Source organism: Chlamydotis macqueenii, chromosome 1, assembly GCF_036417535.1.
Source record: "Chlamydotis macqueenii isolate bChlMac1 chromosome 1, bChlMac1.mat, whole genome shotgun sequence".
Classification (NCBI taxonomy): domain Eukaryota; kingdom Metazoa; phylum Chordata; class Aves; order Otidiformes; family Otididae; genus Chlamydotis; species Chlamydotis macqueenii.
Window position 1 is genome coordinate 22,926,544 of NC_141556.1, and position 25,422 is coordinate 22,951,965.

General features: G+C 36.6%; 1 protein-coding gene across 3 annotated transcripts in view; it reads left to right on the forward strand.

Annotated features, from left to right (window-relative positions):
* GRM8 (glutamate metabotropic receptor 8) overlaps positions 1-25,422 on the forward strand; it is a 343,105-nt gene that overhangs the window by 190,644 nt on the left and 127,039 nt on the right. For all 3 annotated transcript variants that reach the window (XM_086739982.1, XM_086739981.1, XM_086739983.1), the window contains exon 6: positions 22,243-22,443. In XM_086739982.1, the coding sequence (XP_086596108.1) occupies positions 22,243-22,443 (201 nt within the window). The remainder of the gene's footprint in view (positions 1-22,242; positions 22,444-25,422) is intronic.

Genomic DNA, 25,422 nt, shown 5'->3' on the forward strand with positions numbered 1-25,422 from the left:
AGGCACCTCTACAGCATTGGTGAGGCTGGGAGCTGAGCCAATATGGGGCTTCTGGGCCACGGCAGTGGGATGGGTGAGACCCAGGGGATGCTGCTCAGGTCCTGACAGCAGCTGTTATGAACAGATAAAGCAGACTGCCAACAGGTCAAGATGCCGCTGTAAGGTGACTTACATCAATACAGCTTAACTTTCTTACCCTCCCAAAAGAGGGTGGGTGCATTCCAACAGGACATGGTACCTCGCAGGACCAGGCATTATTAGCCCAGGCTTAAAATTTAATACTATTGAAATACTTAGGCTAGAAAACAAGCCTTGTTTCATTTAGTGATATAAATGTGGCCAACAGAGCCAAAAGAAACCTGTTTTAATAATATTGTTTTAAATTCAAGATGTTTGCAATTGAAATTAAGATCTGAGCCTGGAATCCTGTACAGAGAAATTAAAGATCCTAACTATGTCTTTGCAGACAAGAAAAATCCAGCACAGTTCTTAAGTGTTGAATTCATTCCTTCAGATGAAATTTTTAATTAGCATTGATCATTGGGTTATTTAAGGAACACCTCAGATAAATACGATTTTCCATCAAGAAACCCTTTCGAGAACATTCAGATATCACTTAAAAATATATATTTTTTAAGTTACTTCAAATAAATGAAATTCATCCACTGTCTTGAAACGCTAGTTTTGTGTGTGAGTGCATGTCTATGGAACCGTCTGTCCAGCTGCAAAGATACAGATCTGTAAACTTACTCTAGCAACTCAGACATCTTAGCCTTCTGTACACTGTAACGGCAATCCAATGCATGTATTCAAATTTGACGAATGTATTATCAAGGCATTAGGGTTACGGAGCTAGGTACAATAAAGTGGATGATTTGGTTTTACCAGCTAAACTGTTCAATTCTGCTTAAGACTAGAAGGACATAATTGAATTGGCCTCTTCCTAAAAGCAGCATTAAGTTGGATACTAAGAGTTGTGAAATGTCTGAACAAAAGTGAGAAGAAACTCACCTAAAGAAATAATATGAGCATCTTGGGAAGTAAATAATTTTATTAGAATGCTCCTTAAAAGCTGATAATTCTATTGCACACAGTGATTACTTGAAGTAAATGGTTAGTGAGTACCTTTTTGTGTATCTTATGTGTTTCTGTGGCATTTCCAACTATGTTACCTAAATCATTACAGAATAACTATACTAGCTTGGCTGTGATCTTGATAGAGTTTATTTTAGGTCACTGTAGACGCCATACAGTACTTAGATATGACTGAGACTTGCATAATTTTTTTTTCACAAATTCCTCCTAGTAAAGATCAGATTTTGCTCATTCCAAAGCTAGACTACTTTGGGATCAAATTTTCAGGCAGCTTTATAAGATAATGTGGCCTTATGTGGCTATTCATAACCAGACATTTTTACTGAAAGGTGAAACTAGTTTTATTGTATTTCCAAGAAACTGTGACAGATATGTACTGTGAAAGCTTGGAAGCATAATCTCTAAAATTTGCAAAGACATATTTATTAGGGCATAATGTAAGCCACTGTCTGTATCTTTTGGTAGTTTATCACTTTCTTCTTTTGAGTCTTAAGGTCAGATGTCTTGAAGAAATTTTTCTGTGACAGGTTGACAAAGATGATGGCTTCTGATGAAGGACAGTATTCTGTAGACTGCATAGTGATCTAAAAACTTTTGGCTCACGTGGTCATCAGTTATCAGTGATTTCCACATTGGTATCAATAAACAGGCTTTTAGATTCAAAAAGGTGAAGAATCTGAAATGAAGCTGAATCCAAGCTCTCTCTGTCCTGCTCAGAAAAGATACTCATTTTATGACTGTAATACATTGTATCTGTCTTACAGAAGTTACAATGTAATTAACTAGAGTGCTATCACAATTTAATTAACAAGGGAATTATCAGCAAATGTCTACTAAAAGACAAACCCAAGGAATCCTTCAGAATTGAAAGAATAAAAACAGATGTGCTATTTCTAGTGAACGCTTCCAAACAGTTAAATGAACCAGTATTTCTTTCCGTAGCATAGTGTTTATGCCAAGAATCAAAATGTAAATTTGATGAATCCATTTCCATTATCCAAAGTCAGTGAAAAGTAAAAAGTAAAAGCTTAAATGAAAACAGGTAGTCAGAGCTGGGAAATTACACATTTAGTTTTTGAATCTTTGTATCATGCTTAAAATATTCTGCTAAATATTTGCTGTATTTGCATTTGATACAGCTTGGTGAATCATTATCCTACAAGAAGGATAGTTATATAATGGATTGCAAGGAAATCTGAATACTTACAGTGGATGAAGATGCACTCCTTGTATTGTATATAAATATAAATATATTCTATTTATATATAAATTAACGTTTATGACATTCACGGTGTGGGCAAACTAAAGTGCATTGTTGGAGAATCCTAGTCCTTTTCATTAAAATAGATATTTTGGATATACTTTTAGAATAAGTATGAATAAATATTTAAGTGAAAAAAAAGATCCTGTTTGCTGATATTCCTTCTGTTTCATCAGGGCACAGAGTAGATTTGTTTCACTTGGTTTTTCTCTATCTAGAATATGTCTCGTCACTTAATTTAAGGGTTTGTACTCTTAAACTTACCCTGTCCCTAAGAGGGAAATTAATCTTCCAGGCAATGAGGAGTGACCTGAGTAACCCTGAAGAGCAGGGAACTTGACACTAACCGGTTGAGACTAGTAGTAATCTCATGCTGTGCAGAAGGTCTAAGAGAACAGTCTGCAAGGTTAATGTGTTACCGTTTCAAGACAGTGTCCTAGGAAAAAAAAAGTACGTAATTAACTCACGCGGAGCCATAGGCTATTTTGTGTTTCTACTGTCATTATGATGATAGAGATAGACTAAACAGACTTTCTCTTTTGAGAGTCTGTGCTCTGATGAATTATAAGGGCTCAAATCAAAACAGTGCTTGCCTGTGAACTTAATGCAGTTAAACAGCAGTAGAGCTGAGGGATGTTCTGAAACTCTTCCCTGGTGAAGTGTTTGTGTCTCCTGGTAGCAGAAATGGTAACTTTGCTTAATGTGCTGCTTTCCTAGCATCAGTGGGACAATACACAGCAAACTTACAATTTATATTATTATCAGTGCTAATAATGATATCCACAGCAGCTTTTTTTTTAATTGTGGTTGTATGCCAAGATGAATCTGTTGTTTTAAATTGGAACAAAATTTCACATAAAAGCAGGAAAGGTTAAGCTCCTTACGGAAAGACTACAGTTTTTCTTTAAGAAGAGTCTATAACAAAGAGAAATAAAATAGTAATAGAGACACAAGAATTAAAAAAACTCTAGCCCTGATCATATCCTCTCTCTTAAATATTGAGTTGTCTCAGCAACAGCTGTCAGTTTTGGAGTCTTAAAAAAGAGATGAATCTTGTCGTTCATTTTATTCACTGTGTGTCATGCTACCAAAGGAGGTTCTGAGTGGTGTAGAAATTAAATGCTACCAATATTCTGGTGACATCAGGACCGTCAGGTCCTTCTACTAGCAAATGTAATTGATTTAGGGTTAACAATTGAGAACTCTGGCCTGGATAAAAAAAAAAAAAATTAGCCTTATCTCAGTCCAATGAAGGCAGAAGTGATGCCAATGAGTACACTAAAGCGGTTATATACTAATAGGAGCGTGAGTGGACTGATGGGACTATTAAGAAGTGTCATTAATCTTGTCAGAGCTCTCATCTCTACACCAAATCTGTGTTTCAAATAAAGCCTCCTCAGCCATGGCTCTCCTTTGCTGGCATGTTGTTCACATTTAGCCTTTGTTTTTCACTTTGGGGAGAAATAGAATGAGCTTTCTGCACATCAGGTGCTCAGAAAACAATTCTGGACGTCAAATCTTGAAAAAGGATTAGCAAGGTATATTTATTGATAGTACTCAGGGAGAGTTTTACCTAAGTACAAGTCCTTGCATAAGATTAATTTTGTGTGTCACTTTATAAGAGCTTTGTTACTGTTTCACTGAAAACAGACCAATTTTACAAGTTCAGTTCCAGTTATTCCAGATCATAGTGGGAAAATATTTTAAACAGAGGGATTTAAACCACAGTGCTCCCATTGTTTCTATTTAACTGCCTGCCTTAGATGATTTTGTGCTTTTCTGCCTGAAAACTCTCTAAATGAAGCAAGGGCAAGATAGAACCAAATTCGACCCAGGCAAAATCAGCTGCTGTTTGGAGGCTTTGGCATGACTCCTTTACCCAGCAGCCTGGAGAGACAAGCTGGTTGCTGTCAGCTCCCCTGAGAGTTACAAGAAACGGGAGCTTCAACTTACAAATCGGTGAAGTCACCTGTGGTTGTGGCAAATGCTACTTTCATCCTTTTAATCTTTTGGTGACAGTGTTAAGAGCAAGCCTAGTGTTTCAGAGCTCTACAAGATTCCTGTCTTTCTGACTTCTCTTTCTGCGGCAAAAGTGGCCCATCCTGGGGCAGCAAAAATTCATTTTTGCTCACACGGTAGGCAAGAGTACTTTGGTTTCTCCTGGCTAGCCATCTTGAGCTAGTTTTTTACACCGACAGGTCACAGGTCCTAGCACAGCTATTCAAAGATTTTTCTTCAAATGTAGCAAACATTCAGTTGTGCCTGTCTGGTCTCCTAGATTGCAGTGATTAACTGCAACCCGCTTCTTCAGTACACTTCGGAACCTGTTTAGTCACTTTGTAATGGTAATTATATACTTAGTGCACAGCCTGACACTCACATACATTTTCCATGTCATGCTGGCAGATGTGTATTTGGAGTAGGAACTGACCCTTCCTTACTGACAATTCTTGTAATGTTTCTTCTCACAACTAGCTGCACTTACATTTCTTATGACCCAATAACATATCAAGAATTGTTTCCAGAAAGCTCTAGGACAAATAATCTAAAATAAATAGAGGTCAGATTCTGTCATTACTCCTTATGCAAACGTGCTTCATTGATTTGTAAGAGATTTACTATGGGATAATCTGTTTTATAAAATAATTCCTACCAAAAAATACCTAGTAAACGTATTGGCCATGGACTCTGAAGCTTTAATAAACTGTATATTCCTCCCAGACAAGAAAAAGAGAAAAAAAAGTCAACAAATAATTCACTCAGTGAATCAAATGTTTCACTCTGTGTATGTATATGTATCATGTACAATTAATTCTTGTATTTTGAGATCACATTCGAGAAGGAAACAGTCTACCATAGATGACAGTGCCGTTTATATCTTTATATCTTTGCATTTCTAAGAATAGAATATTTTAAAACAATGGAAAAAAGGTGTAATAAAGCCAACTTCATCCTGTTTAACCAATCACCAAAATATTCAGTTTTAATACTCTTTATGTAGAACATATTTTGTTTGCTTTTTAGTTTTACATTGAATAATGATGATAAATAATAAGGATAAATTAATAGGTTTGTTCACCAAAAGAAGCAAATAATCTTTTAGCTATCACCTCTTTCCACAACTGTTATTGGCTGAATCTTCCCCTGGTCAATGTGGAATGACATCACTTGGATTTCACTAAGATTTAACTTGTTTTCCTTCAGTGTCCTAACCAAATAATAGGTATAAACCAATGGAGAAAATAGAATTCTGAAAATATTCTTTCGGTCTGAAGGACTTGTTGATACAGTTCCTGTTCCTGCTTTCTTGAAGTCAAGGCATTAAGAGGTTGAAATTATAACAGATGACAACTGAATGTCTTTTTCATGTTAAGAAGCTGTGATGTATGTTTGTTATTTAATTTTATGAAAAAATAATTTATTTTTGGTTTGCTATTGAATTATTTCTCATGCACAAAATGGTATGACTTTGTCCTCATGCCTTGCCTTATTTAAAATAAATAAATGTATGTTTGCATTTGTCATTCTCCATGGTGCTTTTTTTAGTAAACTGGCTTCTCCAGAGGACTAACATGTACCTCTGGATGGTGCTACTGGTGAAGAGAGCTGCAGCCTAAAAAATACAGATTTTCAATTGTCTGTAAGGGCGGTGAAGATAAAAAGCTTGAAGAGACCACAGCAAGGCGCTAGTTTCTAGCTGTTTCTTTATGTGTTGCCTTGTTTGTGAGGCCATAATTACAAGCTGATTACAGCTAGAAAAAAATTTCTCTGTTATTCTCAATTCTGAATAGTAATTACTGTCTTACTCTGTTTCACTCACATTCCTTTCTTTTGCTCTTTCTGAAAGTTATCAGATCTATTTGAGGTTTTAATTTTGTTTACAATTATGGTCATCTTGCGTATTACATATCAGCTATTATATATTACTAATTAATTAACTCACTGTAGGTAAGTGCATGTACCCATGAGACTGGAGAATGTTAAAATGAAAGGCTGACCACAGCTTTCCTGAGCTAACATGACCAGGTTGTGTTTGAGTTTCTATCCCTTCATATAATAAAATTCCCATCTCTTTGATTAAATTAAAATAGAGAATGTCAGAATCAGTCTACTGTAAGGAAGCAATTAGTCTACTGTAAAATTAAATAGTGCAATTTGTGTTAAAAAAAAAAAAATCTTGTCCTTACCCCTCTGGCATTCTAATATTACACCAGATTTTGAGACAAAATTGTAGGGGCTGTAAATGACCCTTACTCAACTGACTTCCATTGGAACTGAGCTAATTTAGGCCAGCAGAAGAGGTTGGTGCTGAGAGCTCTAAAAGCTCTCAGTCACGAAACAGGTCACTTGCAGATCATTAGGCTGGCTTAAGTACATTTTGTCTTTTCTTTCTGTTTTTTAAAAATTTCATATCCACTGTCATAGTGAGTGAGTTCTCTGCTGATTAAAACATTTGAAACATATTTTAAAAAGAACCAAGGTTCTCGCCACCACTTTCCATGAGTATTTTTTTCTCTTCCTACTGTCACAGAACTCCAACTTCATGGGAATTAGGGAAGAAGTCTTAGTTACACAATTCTTGCAATAAATGATACAGTATTTGCAATATAAATTATCCAACCTGACTACTCCAAATGTATTGTACTCCTGTTTATATAGCATGTGCTTAAAGATGCAAATGATGAGGTCAAATCTAGTAATATTTTTGTGCAAATCTACCTGGTTTTTTCTTTAACTTGAACTCTTAGTCACCTGAGGACTGAGAGAGAAATCAACAAAAGGCCCCAGTGTCAGAACTCTTGTTATCCAAACCTGCGTTTTGGGTCTGGAGACAAGGTGAGAGAGAGGTAATTCTTCAGCTGAATGCTCCAAGAGCCCTCTGCCAAATGAGCTCAATCTAGACTGCTGTGGGTTTCAACATCCTCTTCTGCATGAGCACATGTGCCTATACATATGCATATGTACATAGGCACTTGAGATTCTTCAGTAGCATAATAAATTTTTGGTGCAGTGACATCTGAATATTGGGACATAGGATATTTCAGATTGGAAAGGACCTCAGGAGGCCTCCAGTCCAACCTGCTGCTCAAAACAGGGTCAGTGTGAAGTTGGATTTGGGTAACTCAGGACTTTATCCAGTCAGATTTTTAAAACAAGGATGGAGAGGGACTGCATATCTTCTCTGGGCAGCCTGTTCTGCTGCCTGAGCATCCTCATTGTAAAAAAGCTTTTACCAATCTAAACCTCTTGTTTCAAGTTATGGCCATTATGTCCTGTCCTTGCACTGTGCACCATTTGTGAAGAGCCTGGATCCATCCCCCTGTAGGCATTGGTGTTTGCTGTTTAGGGGACTTTACCACAAAGCTGTTTCTTCTCAAGCCTGAAGAAACCCATCTCCCTCAGCCGGTCCTCACAGAGTGTGTACTCCAGCCCCCTGAAAGTCTTGGTGTCTGTCTGCTGAATTTGCTCCACTTTATTGATATATTTCTTATATAGAGCGGCTTAAAACACATTTACACATCCAATGTACTGGTCAAACACTTGAATGATTTTGAGGCTTTTCCCACCAGTCTGTATCCTAAAGGTTATGATACAAGTTATAAGAATAAGGAGAAATGAAACAGCCTTGGTAAAATGAAATCAAACTGCACTTGATAAATTGGAACATGAACTGTGCAAGATTGTGGCGTTCTGCAGAGGAGTTTTGATTTCTCCAGAAGTGTATCTATAATTGTAAAATGTTTGTAAGAAAGCAGATGGGAACACTTCAATTTTGTTCAAGTTCAGGTGAAAAATTACTTTTGACCAGCCTTAGGTTGCTGTAATAGGCTTATGATAATACAGTGGTTATCACAGGTGGTCTTTTCTTTCAATGCAAGAATCAGAAGATCTAAAGAGTCATGTCCATCTTCGTTGGATTTCAGAGTGTATAAGAATAGCCGGGCAAGCGCTCACCATCTCAATGTTACAGTGATACATGCAAACCACTCCAGATTTGCTTCTTTGGGGTACATTTTGCCCATAGAAACCACAGATGAAAACACTTCAGGCTCAGAATACTGTTATAAGATGGTACAGCGAATTGCAAGTCTGAAGCCTCACTGGGCTCGTAACAATTCATGCTAGGGGCTTTGCTGATACCAGTATGCAAAATATGACAATGTGAGTACATCCTATCAAGAGAAAGCCTGTGCTTTACCAGTACTTTGCATATTTATTATGTTATTATCACTAGTGTTCTGGCACCTGAAGGACAGATTTGATTCCTGGGAAAGTGCTTAATCACTAAAACTGTTACAGAAAATATGAGTATCAGATGTTTATACTTTGTGCTAAACTCAGTGTAAATTTGGTGTATGCAGATGTATTTGTCAAATTCATCCCTTGTGAGGAATTAGACTTGTTTGTATTGTGAATTCTAGATTGCCCTTGGCAGAGGGGAAAGGCCTTCACATCCTCAAGATGGCTCTGTTTTTAGCTGTGTGAAATAACAGAACTTCAGATACTTTGGTAAAGTTTTGAGATTTTAAGGTGTTTACACAGTTAAGGATATTTTTGACTACTTTTTAATATTAGATGCCTAAATTATACTGTAGGGACCTTTTATACTTTCCTGGGTGTTGTTTGTTGCTTAGTCACAAGCATCTTGTTCAGCACTAATTTAGCATGTCTCAGCCAAGATAATTCTCCAATTTGCTGCAAAAGCTCTGACAGCATATCTTCTACCCCTCACTTCCAAAATACCATCTCCAGGCAAGTCTCTTCCTCCTCTGTGCTTCACTCTTTGTAGATAATTGTCCTGATACATGCAGAGGGAGCAAGTAGAGCAAATTAATTCTCTGTATCTGAAATGGACAGATGTCAATGAGGGAACTTTTCTTCAGTATTATGATTGTCACCGTTTGGCCCTGGTGAGGATGGGGCATGTGCAGCTGTAAGAGTGCTGCCAGTGAAGTGTGTGCAGCAAACTTGCTAAAGGAGCAAACCCCTGTAATGTCCCTAATTTAGCAATGAAGCCAATTGGTTCTAATTAGTTTGTGATTAAAGAACTAGCTGTCTTCTAGGTTGTGGGAGTAGTGTTTGTGGGTAAACTGTCTTCCTGTTTTAGATTGAAATCCCCTTCCAAAAGCCAATTGTCCATGTCCTGTTCATGGCATCAAGCACTCCATTAACTAGCTGCTTAGTTCTAATTTGTGGTGCTCTTATTTTTATTGAGTCCTGAAGAAACACCTTTAATTAGAATAGTGGGGTAATTACAGATATTCCCCTGCTGAAAATCTTGTGTTTCAGCTGTTGTCTACACAGCTTGTAGAACAAAGTGATATTTCACCACCTCCAGAAAATCACGTAAGTTTAATTTGACAGTAATAAATGATAAAATTATAGCTTACAGCAATCCAAAGCTCTTGAACCCATGTTTTCTATTCTGACCATCAAAAATTGCCTTTTGTCTTACAGAAAAGTGAAAAATAGAATCAAAAAAGTATTTACTTTTCTATGACATTGTAGCATTTTTTTCCTACTGTCTACACTAAGTGAAAACAGCTATTTCTTTTCCTCATCATGCCCTACTACTTGCAGCGCAATGGGACCATTAAAATGGGACACAGCAGGAAGAGACAGTGGATAGGGCAAATGGAAAAGTTAAGGCAACATTTTCTTCAGCTTTTAATATTGTAAAAAGTTACTATTGGATTTTTTTAAGTGCTTAAATTGGTAGTCATCCTTCTGCCGTGAAAAGCATTCTTTCTTCCCCTTCCTTTTCATTTGCAGTTGAAAAAAAACCTCCCACTGTTTTTTCCTGAAAAAACCTACGCTATTTCCACATATGAATTCTGTCATGACTACTTCTATCTTGTCCAGCTCCAAAAATTTCCTCTTGAAAGTTTGATACTGTGAAAACAGACCCAGTAGTAACTCACAGTGAAATAATTTTAAGATTTATTATTACATTTATTTTTATTTTGCATTCATTTTCATTTTACATTGGTTTTAATTTTATTTGTCTGGAAAATCTTTTTTTTCATAATTGTCTCCTTAGCAGTAACATACAGCCCTATAAATTAATCCAAATATGCCACATATTCTCAAGGCTATAGTCAGTCCTTGCAACAACTGTAAGAAAACATAACAACTGAATTTTTATTCTGCTGGATCTGAGTCTCTGTCCCCATAGTGGCTGACTAAACAGTAGATAGTATGTGAGATACTGTTTTATACTAGCAATAGGCTTCATCTGAGGACTGCAAAATTGTCACACAGACCTGTAGCAAAATGTAATTAAAGAGCACTGGGATGACGACAGAGTAAGCAAAGGAAAATAATGCAGGCCACCAAGGATGAGCAAGAGGAATGGGATGAGTGGGTTTGCGGCTGAGGGAATCTGAGGTCTTGGGTTAAGGGAGTGACACCTGGGAGTGAGCGGAGTACGTATGGACAGAGAAGCTAAACAGTGAAGCAGAAACTATTCTCCAGTGGAAATACTGGGCACCACAGTGAGTTTATCCAAGGCTTGACAAAAGGCATGTGCTGTTCATTGAACTCTGTTTAAATTCAAGATTAGCGAAAGACACATCTTTTTTTTTCCAGTTGGGATTTATCTTGCATAATACTAGTTCTCAGGAATTAGATAGGTAGTCTAAGTTAGTCACACAAGCAAGTCATTTCTTAAATGCTTAATTTCAGAAAGAGTAAGCAAGTTATACTCTGGGGATTCCTACTTGTTTTCCTTGGAGACAAAAAAAAGCTTTCCTTAGGTTAGACAATTAACTGTTAGATCCCTAAAGCTGCATGAGATGCATCCTACTCTAAGCAACTAACTGCAAGGAAATGCCACAAGCTGATGAAAGCTGCCTTTCGGGAGCAACCAAAGTTAATCAATACTTGACGTGAAATCATGATGTCAAAACACTTAGTTTGACTGGGAATTCACAGTACATTCCAAGTCTATATTTAAATCCTATCAAAAGCTATCAAATATTCATTGCAGAAATAGCCCTTACAGGATGTTGCTGTCCCTTAGCTTGCAGACTTCAAGTCAAGACAGAGCAGATATCCATCATACATGGTCCTCATTTGATGCAGGACCAGATAATTCAGCCCAGATCACTGACAATTGGAAAAGGCCTCCTACTTAAAGTTCTTTCCATCAGCTCAGCTGAAGAGGCCTTAAGTTCCTACAGAAGGATTAGTAACAAATATCTATGGGTGGTGAAAGGGTCATAATAACATCTCAAACTGATACTTGTCTTTTCTTTGGTAAATAGCTGACTATGAACTCTCCACAGCCTAAATTTGTCTGCTTTTGTGGAGCTTCTCATCAAACTCAACGAAAATGCTTAAACCTCTGGTCAGTAGTCATTAATATGACAAAATTGGATGTTGCAATATTTTTTGGTGAAGTCTTGCTGTAGCTTAACTCTTTAGTTTCCAGACAGACTCATATCAAATAGTGGCCACAAATACTTAAGAAAGTTGTGTTCTTGGATACCTCTATGTCTGTTTATACTTCCAGCAAATCCTTTCCAATTGCAAGAAAGGCCTTTCTTAAGCAGGATCTCAATCAAGTTTGTAACTAAAAAATAATACTCCTGAGGACAACAGTTCCTAGAGTTTCTGGTCTGAAGCTTAAACGTAAAAGCTCTCATGGTCAAAAAGCAGAGAAAAGGATTTTTTGTACATACTGTTGCTATGCGCTGATGGTCTTCTGAGATTAAATGCTAACAGACAATGAATAAATTCAGTTGCTTGCACTGAATCTTTTCTTTTGCTGATAACCATTGCTATAGGCTTTGTAGTTAAACACTGAAGTCTGCATTAGAAGTTCTTGCAGCCTGTGGGGTTTTAGAGTGACACCAGTTATTTCCACCTATGTGCCTGGACTAAAATACTAGCAATTTCTTCCTATAGTTAGAAATACTCATGGGTAGTCTGTGTTAGAAAATGTAGGTTCTGTCTGCATACTCACCTCGAGATCTGAAAAGATGCCTCTTTGTTTGTTTTTTAAAACTTGAGAAAGTCAGCAAAATATTTGGTTGTCTATTTGTACTAACACTCATCTATATCCCGACACTATTCTGAGAGATAAAGAAATGTGGGATTTCTCTAAAATGTTGTGTTCTTGCTTATGATACATACTTAAAGGAGTGTGCTAGGCTACCAGGGTGCAGGAATGAATTGCTTAGCATGTTTTTGGATCCCAGTTATGAAATGAAGAGGACACACCGCAGTGGCAAATTTTCACAGACTTTACAAAAGTTGAAGTAGGATGGGGACTGACAAATGCTTCCATGTTATTACATTCTTTTATCTGCTATTATTAATGAAAACATTTGTATTTATGGGTACAGAAATTCAAGATAGAGTCAAAAAGGTTGACCTAACTTTGAGAGTTGAAGTTCGAACAACATTTTAAATGTCTTTGATCAAATAGTCCTTAGATCTCTGTGTTAACAAATAGTAAGCAAGTTTTCTCATTTATCTTTGTGTTATTTTGTTCAGAAAGCTCAAATAAAACCTTTGACATGGTTTAATTATGACAAACACACCTCTTTTTAGAACATAATTAAAACATTTTTTTTCCTGTACCATTTTGATTTGATTAAAAATCAGTGAAATAACATTCCTCATTCACAAATCAAACTGACAACTTTTGAGGCTGAAAGTCCCTTTTGGAGAGTGGTAATTAATGGCAAAACTCATAGTTTTAGATCTGAAACTGAATTTTGTTTGTTGCAATATACTATTATATGTAAAATAAAATCTTAAATCTGAAAAATATAAAAATATAACTTATTTTGCATTAGATTTTTATTTTTATAAGAAAAGCAGAATATATATAATTAAAAGGTTAAAAATGCAGTACCATAGTAAGACAGAATCAATTCAACTGCATTATTTTAATATCTGCTAAAACTAGAAAATCAGCGGAATGAAAGAAACAGTGGATCACTAACACTTCTGAATGATATACAGTACAAAATTTGCAGAAGTAAAAGACTCAAGCAAAACAGAGATGTGAATCTCTGACTTCAGTGCCTTTTCTAAAAAAAAACCAGAAGAAGCCAGAGGAGACTTGAGTGATATTTAAATGACTATGTAAATATTTAGGAAACCTACAAAATGCATGGAATGAATTATAAAGAAAGCTTTGCAAAATCTGACAATAGTTTACCCTCTGACAAAAAACCTGGAATCTTACAAAACCTATTGTGGTGTCAGATTTATTAATTGCTATGGATCCTTGCTTAGTACTGCAATAGTCTCTCTCCCTTTTATTTAAAGTTATACAGTGTCTTTCTGTTTTCTGCAGATATTTGTGGAGTGGGTATGTGCTCTCAGGTTGTGAGATGTCTTGTAGCTAGAAAATGAACCAGTACAGGTGAACAAATCTCTGCTAGAGCAGCATTTTTGGAATGCAAGAATAGAATAGAATAGAATCATTAAGGTTGGAAAAGACCTCTAAGATTATAAATTCCAACTGTCAACCCAACACCATCATGCCTACTAAATAATGTCCTGGAGTGGCACATCTACACATTCTTTGAACACCTCCAGGGATGTTGACTCCACCACTTCCTTGGGCAGCCTGTTCCAGTGCCTGATCACTCTTTCAGTAAATAAGTGTTTCCTAATATCCAACCTAAACCTCCCCTGTCACAACTTGAGGCCATTTCCTCTTGTCCTATCACTAGTTGCTTGGGAGAAGAATCTTCTGGCATTAGTAATTCTCTGCCTGCAATTTTAAAGCTACAATCTGTGAAAACAACATCATACAACTTTTAAAAATGTTATACCCAGCTTTGAGTTTTGTCCAAACTAAGTAATATATTCCTACACGGGCAATTCTATTGACACTGACTAGTGACGTGCTTGAAAGAAATATTGCTTATCCTGCTGTATTTTTGATACATATTTTCTTTTAAAGGGATGATGTGGTTCTTAGTGTGGTTGGTAGAAACCATATTCAACGTTTTCTCCTCATTATCTGAATGCAGTCATTACTGTTTAGCCCTACATACAGCACAGCAAATGTTAGCTCAGCAAGATGGAATTTTACACAATACTGCTGCTGTTAGGTGTAGTAGACTCAGTTTTTAAATGTTTGAGCGTTCTGAATGCCTGTGTTCTCCAGCTCTATACACTGTTTCAAGGAGCTATAATTAAGCAATGTGAAGCCATTAACTAGGAAAGGGAAAGTTTTTCACTCTGATAACAACATTCAAACTGTTCTTAGGAACTCTCTCAAAGCATAGGAATGAGAGAAAAAAATAATTTTGTGTTAGCAATGCAACTTCAGTTTGTTTTTCTGAATGAAAACACTCTAGTAAATGTCACATATAGTAGTAGGAACAAAAATCCGATATGACTACAATAATGATTTCATTCCACTTTGATATTTACTATTGTGCATGTTAGAAGCCTTTTGCTGAAACAAATTTCTGATTTATTGTGAAGGTCAGGAAAAATGTTATGGTATTTCCAATGAAAAATGTTTATGGGCAGGGGTAGAATTTTTAAGGTACTTCGTTTAAAGAACCAGACAAACAAAAACGCTAGGTTCTCATTTATGATGATGTTTAAGTGAAAATTACTGAAATGTGTTCACTTATATGAAATGTTCTTTTTGCTATTTTCTGTTGGAAAAGTGTTTTACAAATGTGAAATTTCAGATCAGTTCTGGGTAGAAAGTATTTTAAAATACTCCAAATTATTCTAGGGATTGAAAAACTGTTTCCTTCTCAGACTTTTACTAATTGGTCTTGCTGTCTTGTTTTTCTTTTTCTTTTTTTTTTTTTTATGAGTTGGTGTAAAGAGGCATAACCCCAGAAAAATTATATCAAGTGTCTGTTCATTAAACCACAAAACCACATCTGTCAGTTGTTTGAGAACAGCAGACAGTCAAACTGCTTCATTTCACTACCATTTCACTATCTTTGCTTCTACATTCTCAATTTTCTTTTTGAAATGGCTGCGAAAATTGATATAATCCTTAACTTCCTCTCTGAATTGCTTCCTAAACTGACACCATACTATTACAGAGGAGCCACGGTTTTTGTGATGCTCTCTGTGAGCTAACTCATGCACAAAACAAGCATTTCAGTCATCATGCAGCTCTTAGAAAACTCAACTCCCCCACCATAAAAGTATATCATCCCTTTAAGTTTGAGTAACAGAAGATGATGATCTCTACTGCATTATTTGTTCAGAGACAGCAAGCTGTATAATGTGTGAGGAAAACGGCTGAATAATCGGGAAGGCTTAAATGGGAGCAACATATGCTGTTGGTGTGTCCTGCTGAGCCTGCTGAAGTGGCTTACAGTTACAGATGCCAGCTTTCTGAGGAAGAAACCGTTGCTGCAAAGATGGGAAGTTCTATCAGATTCCGACAAATAGAGGACTATCACGCCTGCACTGAAGAGTAGTGGGAGCCTGCTTGTAAATTATTGTGATTTAGTTGTAATCGTGATTGGCACGCACAAAAAGATTCATCTCAACACAATAATATTTATCTTTGAATTCTTTGCTTCCAAGCACAGGTCAAGTAAAACTAGTTTGTGAGCCAAGTACTGGACATGAATAATTTAGCTGTGAGTTAAAAAAATGTTATTTGTAACTGTGAACTGAGAAAATGTTACTAAGTATCAAAGATCCAGACTTGTCAACACAGAAGTTTGGAAAAAAAATCGAAGTTGCACAGAGGCACCTTTAAGCATTAATTATGCACAAGTATATATATAAAAAAGCAGGTAAAGGGAAGCAAATAGAATAAAAGCTGTTAATGAGTAATGATTTTGCCTGTTACCATTATCACAAATGATTTTTATTGTCATTTTTGTCCCCCCTCCACATTATTTATCCTCCCCAAATTACCCTAGAAAGTTTTCTCCCCTTACTGAAAGCACAGTCCATAAAAGAGCTGATTTGTCACTCAGCACATGTGAGAGGGGACAGAGAGACAGAAGAGTGGGTGAGAATGTGGAAAGGAGGGAGAAATACAGGCTCTCAGAATGGGATCTTGCCTTGCTGCTGACAAATCCACAGTTAGGAGATTCTTGGCCTTCCTGCAGTAGGACCTCTGTCATTGCTAAGCCAACTGCTCACATTGCTGTTCCCCAACTGAAGAACAACATGTGCAAGTCTTGTGGCTTTTTTTCCTAGGCTAGTTTTTTTTTTTTTTTCCCCAATAAATACTGATTCTGACCAAAATTACCAACTGCAATAGCAAACATAGAAATAAGTGGCTTAAAATAGTATAAATGCAAATCTGTATTTGGCAGTTGAATTTTTCAAGCAGATGTAGAATGTGAGTCCGTTGATAGATTGTGATGGGCTAACCCAGGCTGGACTCCAGGTGCCCACTGAAGCCGCTCTATTGCTTCCCTTACTCACCCGGACAGGGGAGAGAAAATATAATGAAAGACTTATGGGTCGAGATAAGGACAGGGAGATCACTCAGCAATTACAGTCATAGGCAAAAGAGACTCAAGTCAGGAAATTAATTTAATTTTCTACCAATCAAGTCAGAGTAGGGTAATAAGAAATAATTCAATCTAAAATTCCATTTTAACTGAGTGAAAGACTATGACACATTGCAACAGCTAAAGGTGAGAGTTTTTAAAGAGAACATTTCTATTATTTCCATGTGAGAGTTTTCAGAAAGGAAAGTTGAAAGCTTTCAATGTTGTTAACTTTGATTTGGATAAGCTTCTGTCAATTAGAACTCCAAAACAATGGAAGAAGTCTTACATCGAGCCAATATTGGAACTCAAGAATAAAAAGGATCTGGCCAGTTGTGTCCCAATCAGTCCTAGACAAAACCCAAGAAAAAAAAAAGATAATAAAGGAGATTGACATGGAAAAAAAAAAAAAGCCATTGACTACACGTTAGAAAATTAAGATGACTCCTTGAAGCATCATATACGGAGCTCTAGTTATGTGTTCCTCTTTATTGTCTCTGGCTGCACTATTTTTCTGAGTTTGGAACTTGAGCTTATGATGATTATTGTGTCAAAATCAGGATCCTGTTCCCATGCACACTGCATCCTCACACCAGATATCTCTTTTCCTCTAAACTATGGATTCCTATCTCCCAAAGCTGTCCAGTGCCCAAAGCCTTTCTCAAGCCCTCACTACACAATTCCAATCTGAAGCGCTAACCAGCTGTTGTATGGAAGGTCCTTAACTTCCATCTTTGATCTTCAAGTAGCATTAAATTAAGATTTTAATTAGATATATAGGATGGATTCTTGAAACTAGAGAAATAATCATAGAATCACAGAATAGTTTGAGTTGGAAGGGACATTTAAGGGTCATCTAGTCCAAGCCCCCTGCAAGGACCAGGGACATCTTCAACTACATGAGGTTGCTCAGAGCATCATCCAACCTGGCCTTGAACATTTCCAGGGATGGGGCATCCACCACCTCTCCGGGCAATCTGTTCCAGTGTTCTACCACCCTCATTGTAAAAAATTTTTTCCTTATATCCAGTCTGAATCTGCCACCCTCTATTTTAAAAACATTTCCCCTTATCCTACCACAACAGGCCCTGATAAAGAGTTTCATAATCTTGAGAAATAATGTAGGCTGCACATTTACATAAATTGCTTTCAATAATGCTAAATGGAAACAGAAAGATTTGCAAGACAGCAGGAATGGGATTGCTCAGAAATGTAAGGTGAACAGGCAATTTCCAGAAAGAGAGCAACGAAATAAATAAATTTTTTTTTTCCCCTCTCTGTATTACAAGTTACAAAACAGCCGTATCCATTTGTCTTATTTAGAATTTTTTGTATTCTTAAGAGAATAATAACTAGGAACTCTTCTCTGAAGTTTTCCTATTGCCATCGACTTACATGTGCGCAGACGTTACTTCTACATACGCTTTAAGAACATGGTTTCTAAAACTTAGATGAATTATGCAACATTTATCACCTTGCAGATTGGTCCCCTGTTGGTGAGATCAGCAACTTAAGTTTTGATTGTTTAAGATAGTTGTTTGTATCCCACAGGTGATATCATCCCCCATGTATGAATTCATTATCTTAGCTATATTACACTAATCTTTATTTACTTACTGTATGCTCTTATTAAGGTTTTAATTAGGATATATTTTAATTTACTGTTGTAAAGGCCTCATTTCTCTTGAGTCTGTTCCTTGAAATCTCTTGATTCCCAATTCATACCTGAGGAACTGAGAATGTTACCTGCTTTGCTGTCCCCCTCAGACTAGTAGCGCCAGCCACATCCTCTTATCCATCTAATCCACATCTCACCTTCCTACTGTTATGCTCCTTATCTTGCCCTGTCATAGCTGAGCAGGAAGCACAGTTATTCCTGCAGCATCAGAACTACAGGAACAAAGGGAGAAATGATTGCAAGGTATGGAGGGAATACCTCCTGCAGCAGTCCAGTTTGTCACTCTTGCTCAGGAAATACAAGCAACTCTTGAAGCAGCTCTTCAACATGTAGTGTTGAAGGATCATTCCTGTGTGCACTGTAGGGTTGCCCAAAGAGATTTCAAATGGAAGGAGGAGTTGTCACTTTTCCTGGACTAGTGTTACACCTCTCCTAGCTCTTCTCTAACCCAAGATAATAAAATTAGTACATGTGTCTATGTATTTCCTCCATTGGTCAGGGAAAGTCTTGTCATCTTGCTGAAATTCCCCACAAACTTGCACTTCTCAACAGCTGGATTGGAAGACTTGCTGGAAAGCACCATTGCATATTTCCCTGGATTTCCTTTGTTTGGAGATCAGAATAGGGAGGGATGATGTGAGCCTTGTTCTCGTCTCAGTTCTTGATACACTGTCAGACTATCAAGTGCCTGGGTTCAAGGGCTGGAAACATCTCATTCTTTTTGATAAAGACGCAGCCTAATCAATTTTTCCAGAGGAAAAACTGTAGAATAAGAAATTGAAATGAATATTAAGAAAGCATTAAAACATTTCTATTATGAGATACAAATTGTTATATCCTTTCAAGTCACCACTATGGATAGAAACACGCCTTGTAGAGCTCAGAGTCAAGCTATAAATGAAACTGTTATTACTTGATATACAAGTCTGAAGAAAAACTATAATCATGTCTTCCAAGTGTGTAATATTATGTCTGTAGTAGCTGACCATATTTATGGCTTAGATAATATGTATCATTTTACTGCTATACATTAACATTTATTTAGGGCAGTGTAATGTAGTTTAAGTTGATGAGTTCTTGTCGTCTTTATAAAGTAAAGTTTTAGATGTTTGAGAATTCTAGAAAGAGAAGATGAAGAGGAACATCAAAACGAAAGAGCACATAATCCAATTTGTTCAGTTTTTTAGTTATGCAAAGCACAGAGGCTTTTCTTGTCTATTGCTTTTTGGGTTTGACAGGTTTAAAACTGATAACTCTGTGGTGTTTGTCACTCCTTTGTATGTAAGGAAATATATTTTAAAAATAGAAGGAGGTAGATTCAGATTAGACATTAGGAAAAAATTTTTTACTATTAGGGTGGTGGAACACAGGAACAGGTTGTCCATTCCAATCCAAACTATTCTATGATTCCATGATTCTATGCTCAGTCCTAATAAATTATTTTTATTTTCTCTGTAATTTATATGATAAATTAGTTTATGATCATATATCTGTGAAGAGTAAAGGTAAACTGTTAGGCTGTGGAAGAAATTTATGCGAATTCTATGTGTGTTTAAACTACAGTGCAACATAGGGGAAAGTAATACTGTTTTGTTTTTTTACCTTTAAAAGTCTGAGTCACTTAGTACAAGATGCTTGTGTAAGTATTTGCAACTTTGTCACTTAGCATTTGTTATAGAAAATTATTCCCTCTGTCTTTCACCAGTCCCCCACCATTCAGCATACACATCCATCCATCTGATATGTGAGGGGAATTATATTTAGCTCGGCAATTAAAGTGGATATATCCCCTTCAAACTCCTCCTGTCCTGACCATCCTGTTTAGAGAAGGAGGAAGTTCTTGGGAGTACATACAGGTTATTGACTGCTGTGTGTCTGCAGCAGTTTTGCAAACCCTCTCCTTCACTTGTCTGGCAGTCCTTAATAAGGCAGGAACAATTAAGGTGGGGATCATGAGTTCTACCCATCACTTGCTGTTGGAAGCCAGTTATAAGTGAAATAAGTTAATGAAGTTGCAATTTAATTAAGCCACGTCTTTTCCATCCTTTATACCTTCTGTGTCTGGGCAAGGCATTGCAACTGACCGTAATTTTCAGCATGTGCAAGGAAACCTTTTTCTGTTTATTTGCAGTAGAGTCACACTATTTACTAATTATTTGCCAATCATTAGATAGCAGGTCTTGAAAAGTGCCTATGAAGTTCCTTGTAACAGATCACCAAAATGAGTTATATGCTTTCTTCTCCAAATGGTTAATACCTTTTCAAGAGGTAGTGGGTTTTTTTTTTCACTAATCCCTGAGGATATATAAAAGCACATCATGTGTTTATGAAGCTGTCTGTTGCACCCAGTGCTCAGGGACATTTAAAGCACAAAACACTACTGATTGTCAGATTACAAATTAGTTTATATGTTATCGTTGTAATGTGAGATAGCAGCACTGAAGGGCAGCAGGCAAACAGAAGAAAGGCATCTGTGTAGACTCCATGGCTTTTTTTTTTCATGGACATGTATACTTCGTCTAAAGAAAAATCTTGTGTACAGTGTATTTTCAGACATAAACAATGCATTTTAAAAAACTTAGATACAACAAAATTGATATCTTGAACTGATAAAAGCCCATGTTTAAAGATAAAAAAGAAACATTAAAAAAAACCTATATAGAATGTTAAAATAAAAAAAAAAACGGTGCATAAACTTCTGGTTCACTTCTACATAGTTTTAAATAATGTGAATGGATTATTTTCAAACTGAATGAGTTGTTATTCTAGTAGATAACCTCAATATTTAACCTTGTATTCACTGAGTAAATGGGAACTTGACTGCAGATTTCAGCAGGGCAGATTTCACATCAAGATCTGCATAGTACTGTTTCCCCTTGTAATTTAAGATTCTGAGCCTTTGAAATCAGTGGCTGAATTCCTAAACAGGACATGGAATTTCATGTTGGTTGTCTACTTAAAATATAAATTTCTTGAACTTCATTTTTTACCTTTTCCACTTAGTACTATCATCTATGAATGCAAAAGGTTCTCTGGATTTGGACATAGATGATTAATGTGGGCAATTCCCACAGAATCAAACTTTCATAATGAATTGATTTGCTCTGTATTCCCTCTGAAGGAAAGATCCCAGTGTAGGAAATAGCAGGCAGTACACGTTTCTCAATGTGAAGCATAATTCACTAGTAAATACAGGAAACAAGACTCAGAATAAGCACTTTTCGATATGGTGACAGATGGCCACATCACTTGGCAAGCATTCAGCTTTTTTTTTCCCTGACATGTTTAAATAATGTTTATCAAACAATAGACAGGGATAAAAATCAAGGTAGCCTAAAATTTATCTAAACCAGAATGGCAGGCTGCTGTAGAAGTGTCCTATAAATAACAATAAACAGCTGTTGAATGAAAGTCAATAAGGTGGAAAGAGACTTTTTCTACTGGATTGTAGAAATACATATATCTATATTTCTTTTTCTTGTAATGAAATGTTCTATCCTCTTTCCCAGCCCAGAATTCAACATACTGTTTATATACCTGGCACAGCATACAATGATTAGAGGCAAAACCAGATGGCCATATTTTTCCTTGTCTTGTTTATTTAGGTGATGGATAGATGAGTCCTAACTGTACCTATCAATCTGACTGTAACTATTTATGTTCTATTGTGAGTTTTTGCATGCAAACACTCATGCACTTGCACAGACACATGAATAGAAGTAAACTGACTCTTTCTCGTTCTTCCTTAGGCTTGGAAAGAATTGCAAGAGATTCAGCCTATGAGCAAGAAGGAAAAGTTCAGTTTGTAATCGATGCAGTATATTCCATGGCCTATGCACTACACAACATGCATAAAGATCTCTGTCCTGGATATATTGGCCTATGTCCGAGGATGAGCACAATTGATGGTAAAGAACTACTCAGTTATATCCGGGCAGTAAACTTCAATGGTAAGTTACATGTACTCCTTTCCCCCCCACTTTTTCTTCTTTAAATGTTTCAGAAGTGACAAGATGTGTTTTCTTCTTTATATAGGATGCTTTAAGGCACTGTGGAAAACAGGATTAGAAGCAGTTCTCATTTAATCAGAACTGTGAGTTTTTCCACCTGCTTTGAAACCCCAAGTGTATTTTTTGTCTTAACATTAAGCTACTCCCAAAAGAGGTAGATGTTAAAAATAAGGATCTGTCGATCAAAATAGGCCGGTGAAAAGCTGCTATTATAGAAACAAGTTGAGAACTCATGCAGTGGTATTGGCAGATTAAAATCCTTTGACAGAGGTTGCTTATGTGTTCGCAAGAGAATGAATTGAAAAAAACGCCCTTTTGAAAATTGCCTTCTTCTGAAATTACTGTTAACGATTTCCTTACAGAAGTGAACAGTGAGGAGTTTGCTTTCAATTTGCATATTTAAATCTCAATTAAAATACTCACTAGCAGTTCTGGTTTCTTATCTATGTTTCTGACTCAGTGATTTAGTGATCTTTATCACGACTACAATATATATTTTTAAACAACACTACATACTATTCTGTGCAGCTGGGATCTGCTTGCGAGGGAAATATAGTTACAAATGCTTACGCTGTTAACACTAGAGGCTAATAAAGAACGGGATTAATTTATGAATGTAGAATTGAATAGGGTAGGACATACTTGGTGGTGAAATAAAGTTCCTGGAAACTTGCATTAGTTCATGACATTCATGATTATTGTAGACGATATTTACCATTATTTTACAAAGAAATTGATCAATGTTCTTGCTGCGTTTTGTTTGTTGTTGTTTTTTTTTTTCCCTACTTGGTGGCAATTCACACACTAGACATGCCTTCTAACTGTACAGAGAGAAGCACTGTCTATCACAATTTATTCCAATGACCTGAACTGCCAATGTTTTTGAAAAAAGCACAAGGTCATTTTGAATTTAGCTTCCAAGTGGAAGCTTTTTTTTTTGCTTTAGGTAATATACCAGACCCTTTGGTTGACAATAATATTGGCTGTAGTTCAGTTTTTTCCCTCTTCTAAACTTTTTTTATTCCTATGCAATTTTAATGAAAAGGGAATCCCTGACTCAAGGAATATAAAGATAGAAGGGGTTTAAATGACTCTTTAGTGATTTTAAAGAAAACCTGGAGCAAAATATGTTGCTGGCAAATGGGAAATGTTATCAAAGGTAGGTAGCATATTGTAAGATTTGCAGTGATAATTATCTACATTTCTGGTAGAGATCCTTCTGGATCTGTGTTGTTAAAGCACAAGGAGAGTCATCTATTTTCATTTGGTGAGCATGAAAGTTTAGCATAAAAAGATAAGCTGTATATTTTATATGAAACCTTTCTCTTCCTAGATTGTTATATTTCATCAATACCTGTCATGATTTCTCTGGCTGACTCTAAGTATTGCAATAAGGGGAGATGAAAAAGTGGGATAGAGCATTCTGGACACTAATGAAAAAGTATCTGTTTTCAAACTAGTGATTTACTGAGAGAGAAAAAAAAAAGGAAAAAAATTCTCTGAGGTTAACTTTCTGTCTCATGGGATATGTTAACTGTTCCCTGTACTAGTGTCATGATTTAACCCCAACTAGTAGCTATGCACCACACAGCCCCCCACTCACATTCCTCTCCCCCATCCTGCGGGATGGGGAGCAGAATGGAAAAAAAAAACCCCACCAACCTTGTGGGCTGAGATAAAGACAGTTTAATAGGACAGCAAAGAAAGAGAGAATAATTATAAGAATAATAAAAGAATATGTAAAACAAGTGATGTACAATGCAATTGCTCACCACCCACAGACCAATGCCCTGTCCATCCCTGAGCAGCGATTGACAACTCCCAGCCAAGTTCCCCCAGTTTATATGCTGAGCATGACACCATATGGTATGGAATATCCCTTTGGCCAGTTTGAGTCAGCTGTCCCAGAGTCTTGTGTACCACCAACCTTCTTGCTGACAGGACACGAGAAGCCAAAAAGTCCTTCGCTTAGTAGAAGCACTACTTAGCAACAACTAAAACATCAGTGTGTTATCAACATTATTCTCATACTAAATTCAAAACACAGCACTATAGCAGCTACTAGGAAGAAAATGAACTCTATCCCAGCTGAATCCAGGACAACTAGGCTACTCCACATTATGTACCGGTGTAACAATTTTTTGGGTGTGCTATATGCCCAAATATTTCTTTATTTTTGGTCATGTGTTGGGAGGCATAAGTAGAGAACACTTTAACTCTTTGCCTTTTCCTATTAATCCCAAATTCCTGTTCCTCAGGACAGCACTGCCGTTGTGTCTGAATTGGTTTACAGAGGTCACTATTTACACAGACTGCCAGACCTCCTGTGCTGGGAGTTGACAGAAGTGCTGTGTGTCAATTTTCACGTGCATCCTCGGTTCAGTCATTAATAATGCAGCATATTAAAAGTGAACTGATACATGAAAGGAAATCCCTGGCTTTCACAGCCATTCAAGGTAGCATTTTTCTATCCTAACAATCACAGGATCACAGCACTGCTGAAGTTGGCACGGACCTATGGAGATCACCTACTCCAACTCCTTGCTCAGATCAGGATCAACTAAATCAGGTTACTTAGGACCATGTCTGGCCAGGTTTTAAATATATACAAGGGTGAAAAAATCCTCCAAAATTCTCTCTGAGCAATCAGTTCCAATATTTTATCATCTTCACAGTAAAATATTTTTTTCTATGCTTAAAAAACTTTTCCTGTGTTTTAGAATTAAGCCTCTGCTCTTCAAGATTATAATAATTTCTAGTATTAAGAAGCAACTGGTATTTTTGAGACAAGCATTTTTTCTTTTTATTCAATTTCCCCACACGATTCTACTCTTATGCATATTAAACCAACTTCTCACCTCTCTTAATGCAGTATATCCCTCTAAACTAAGATAGTATGAGTGGATGCAAATCCACTTA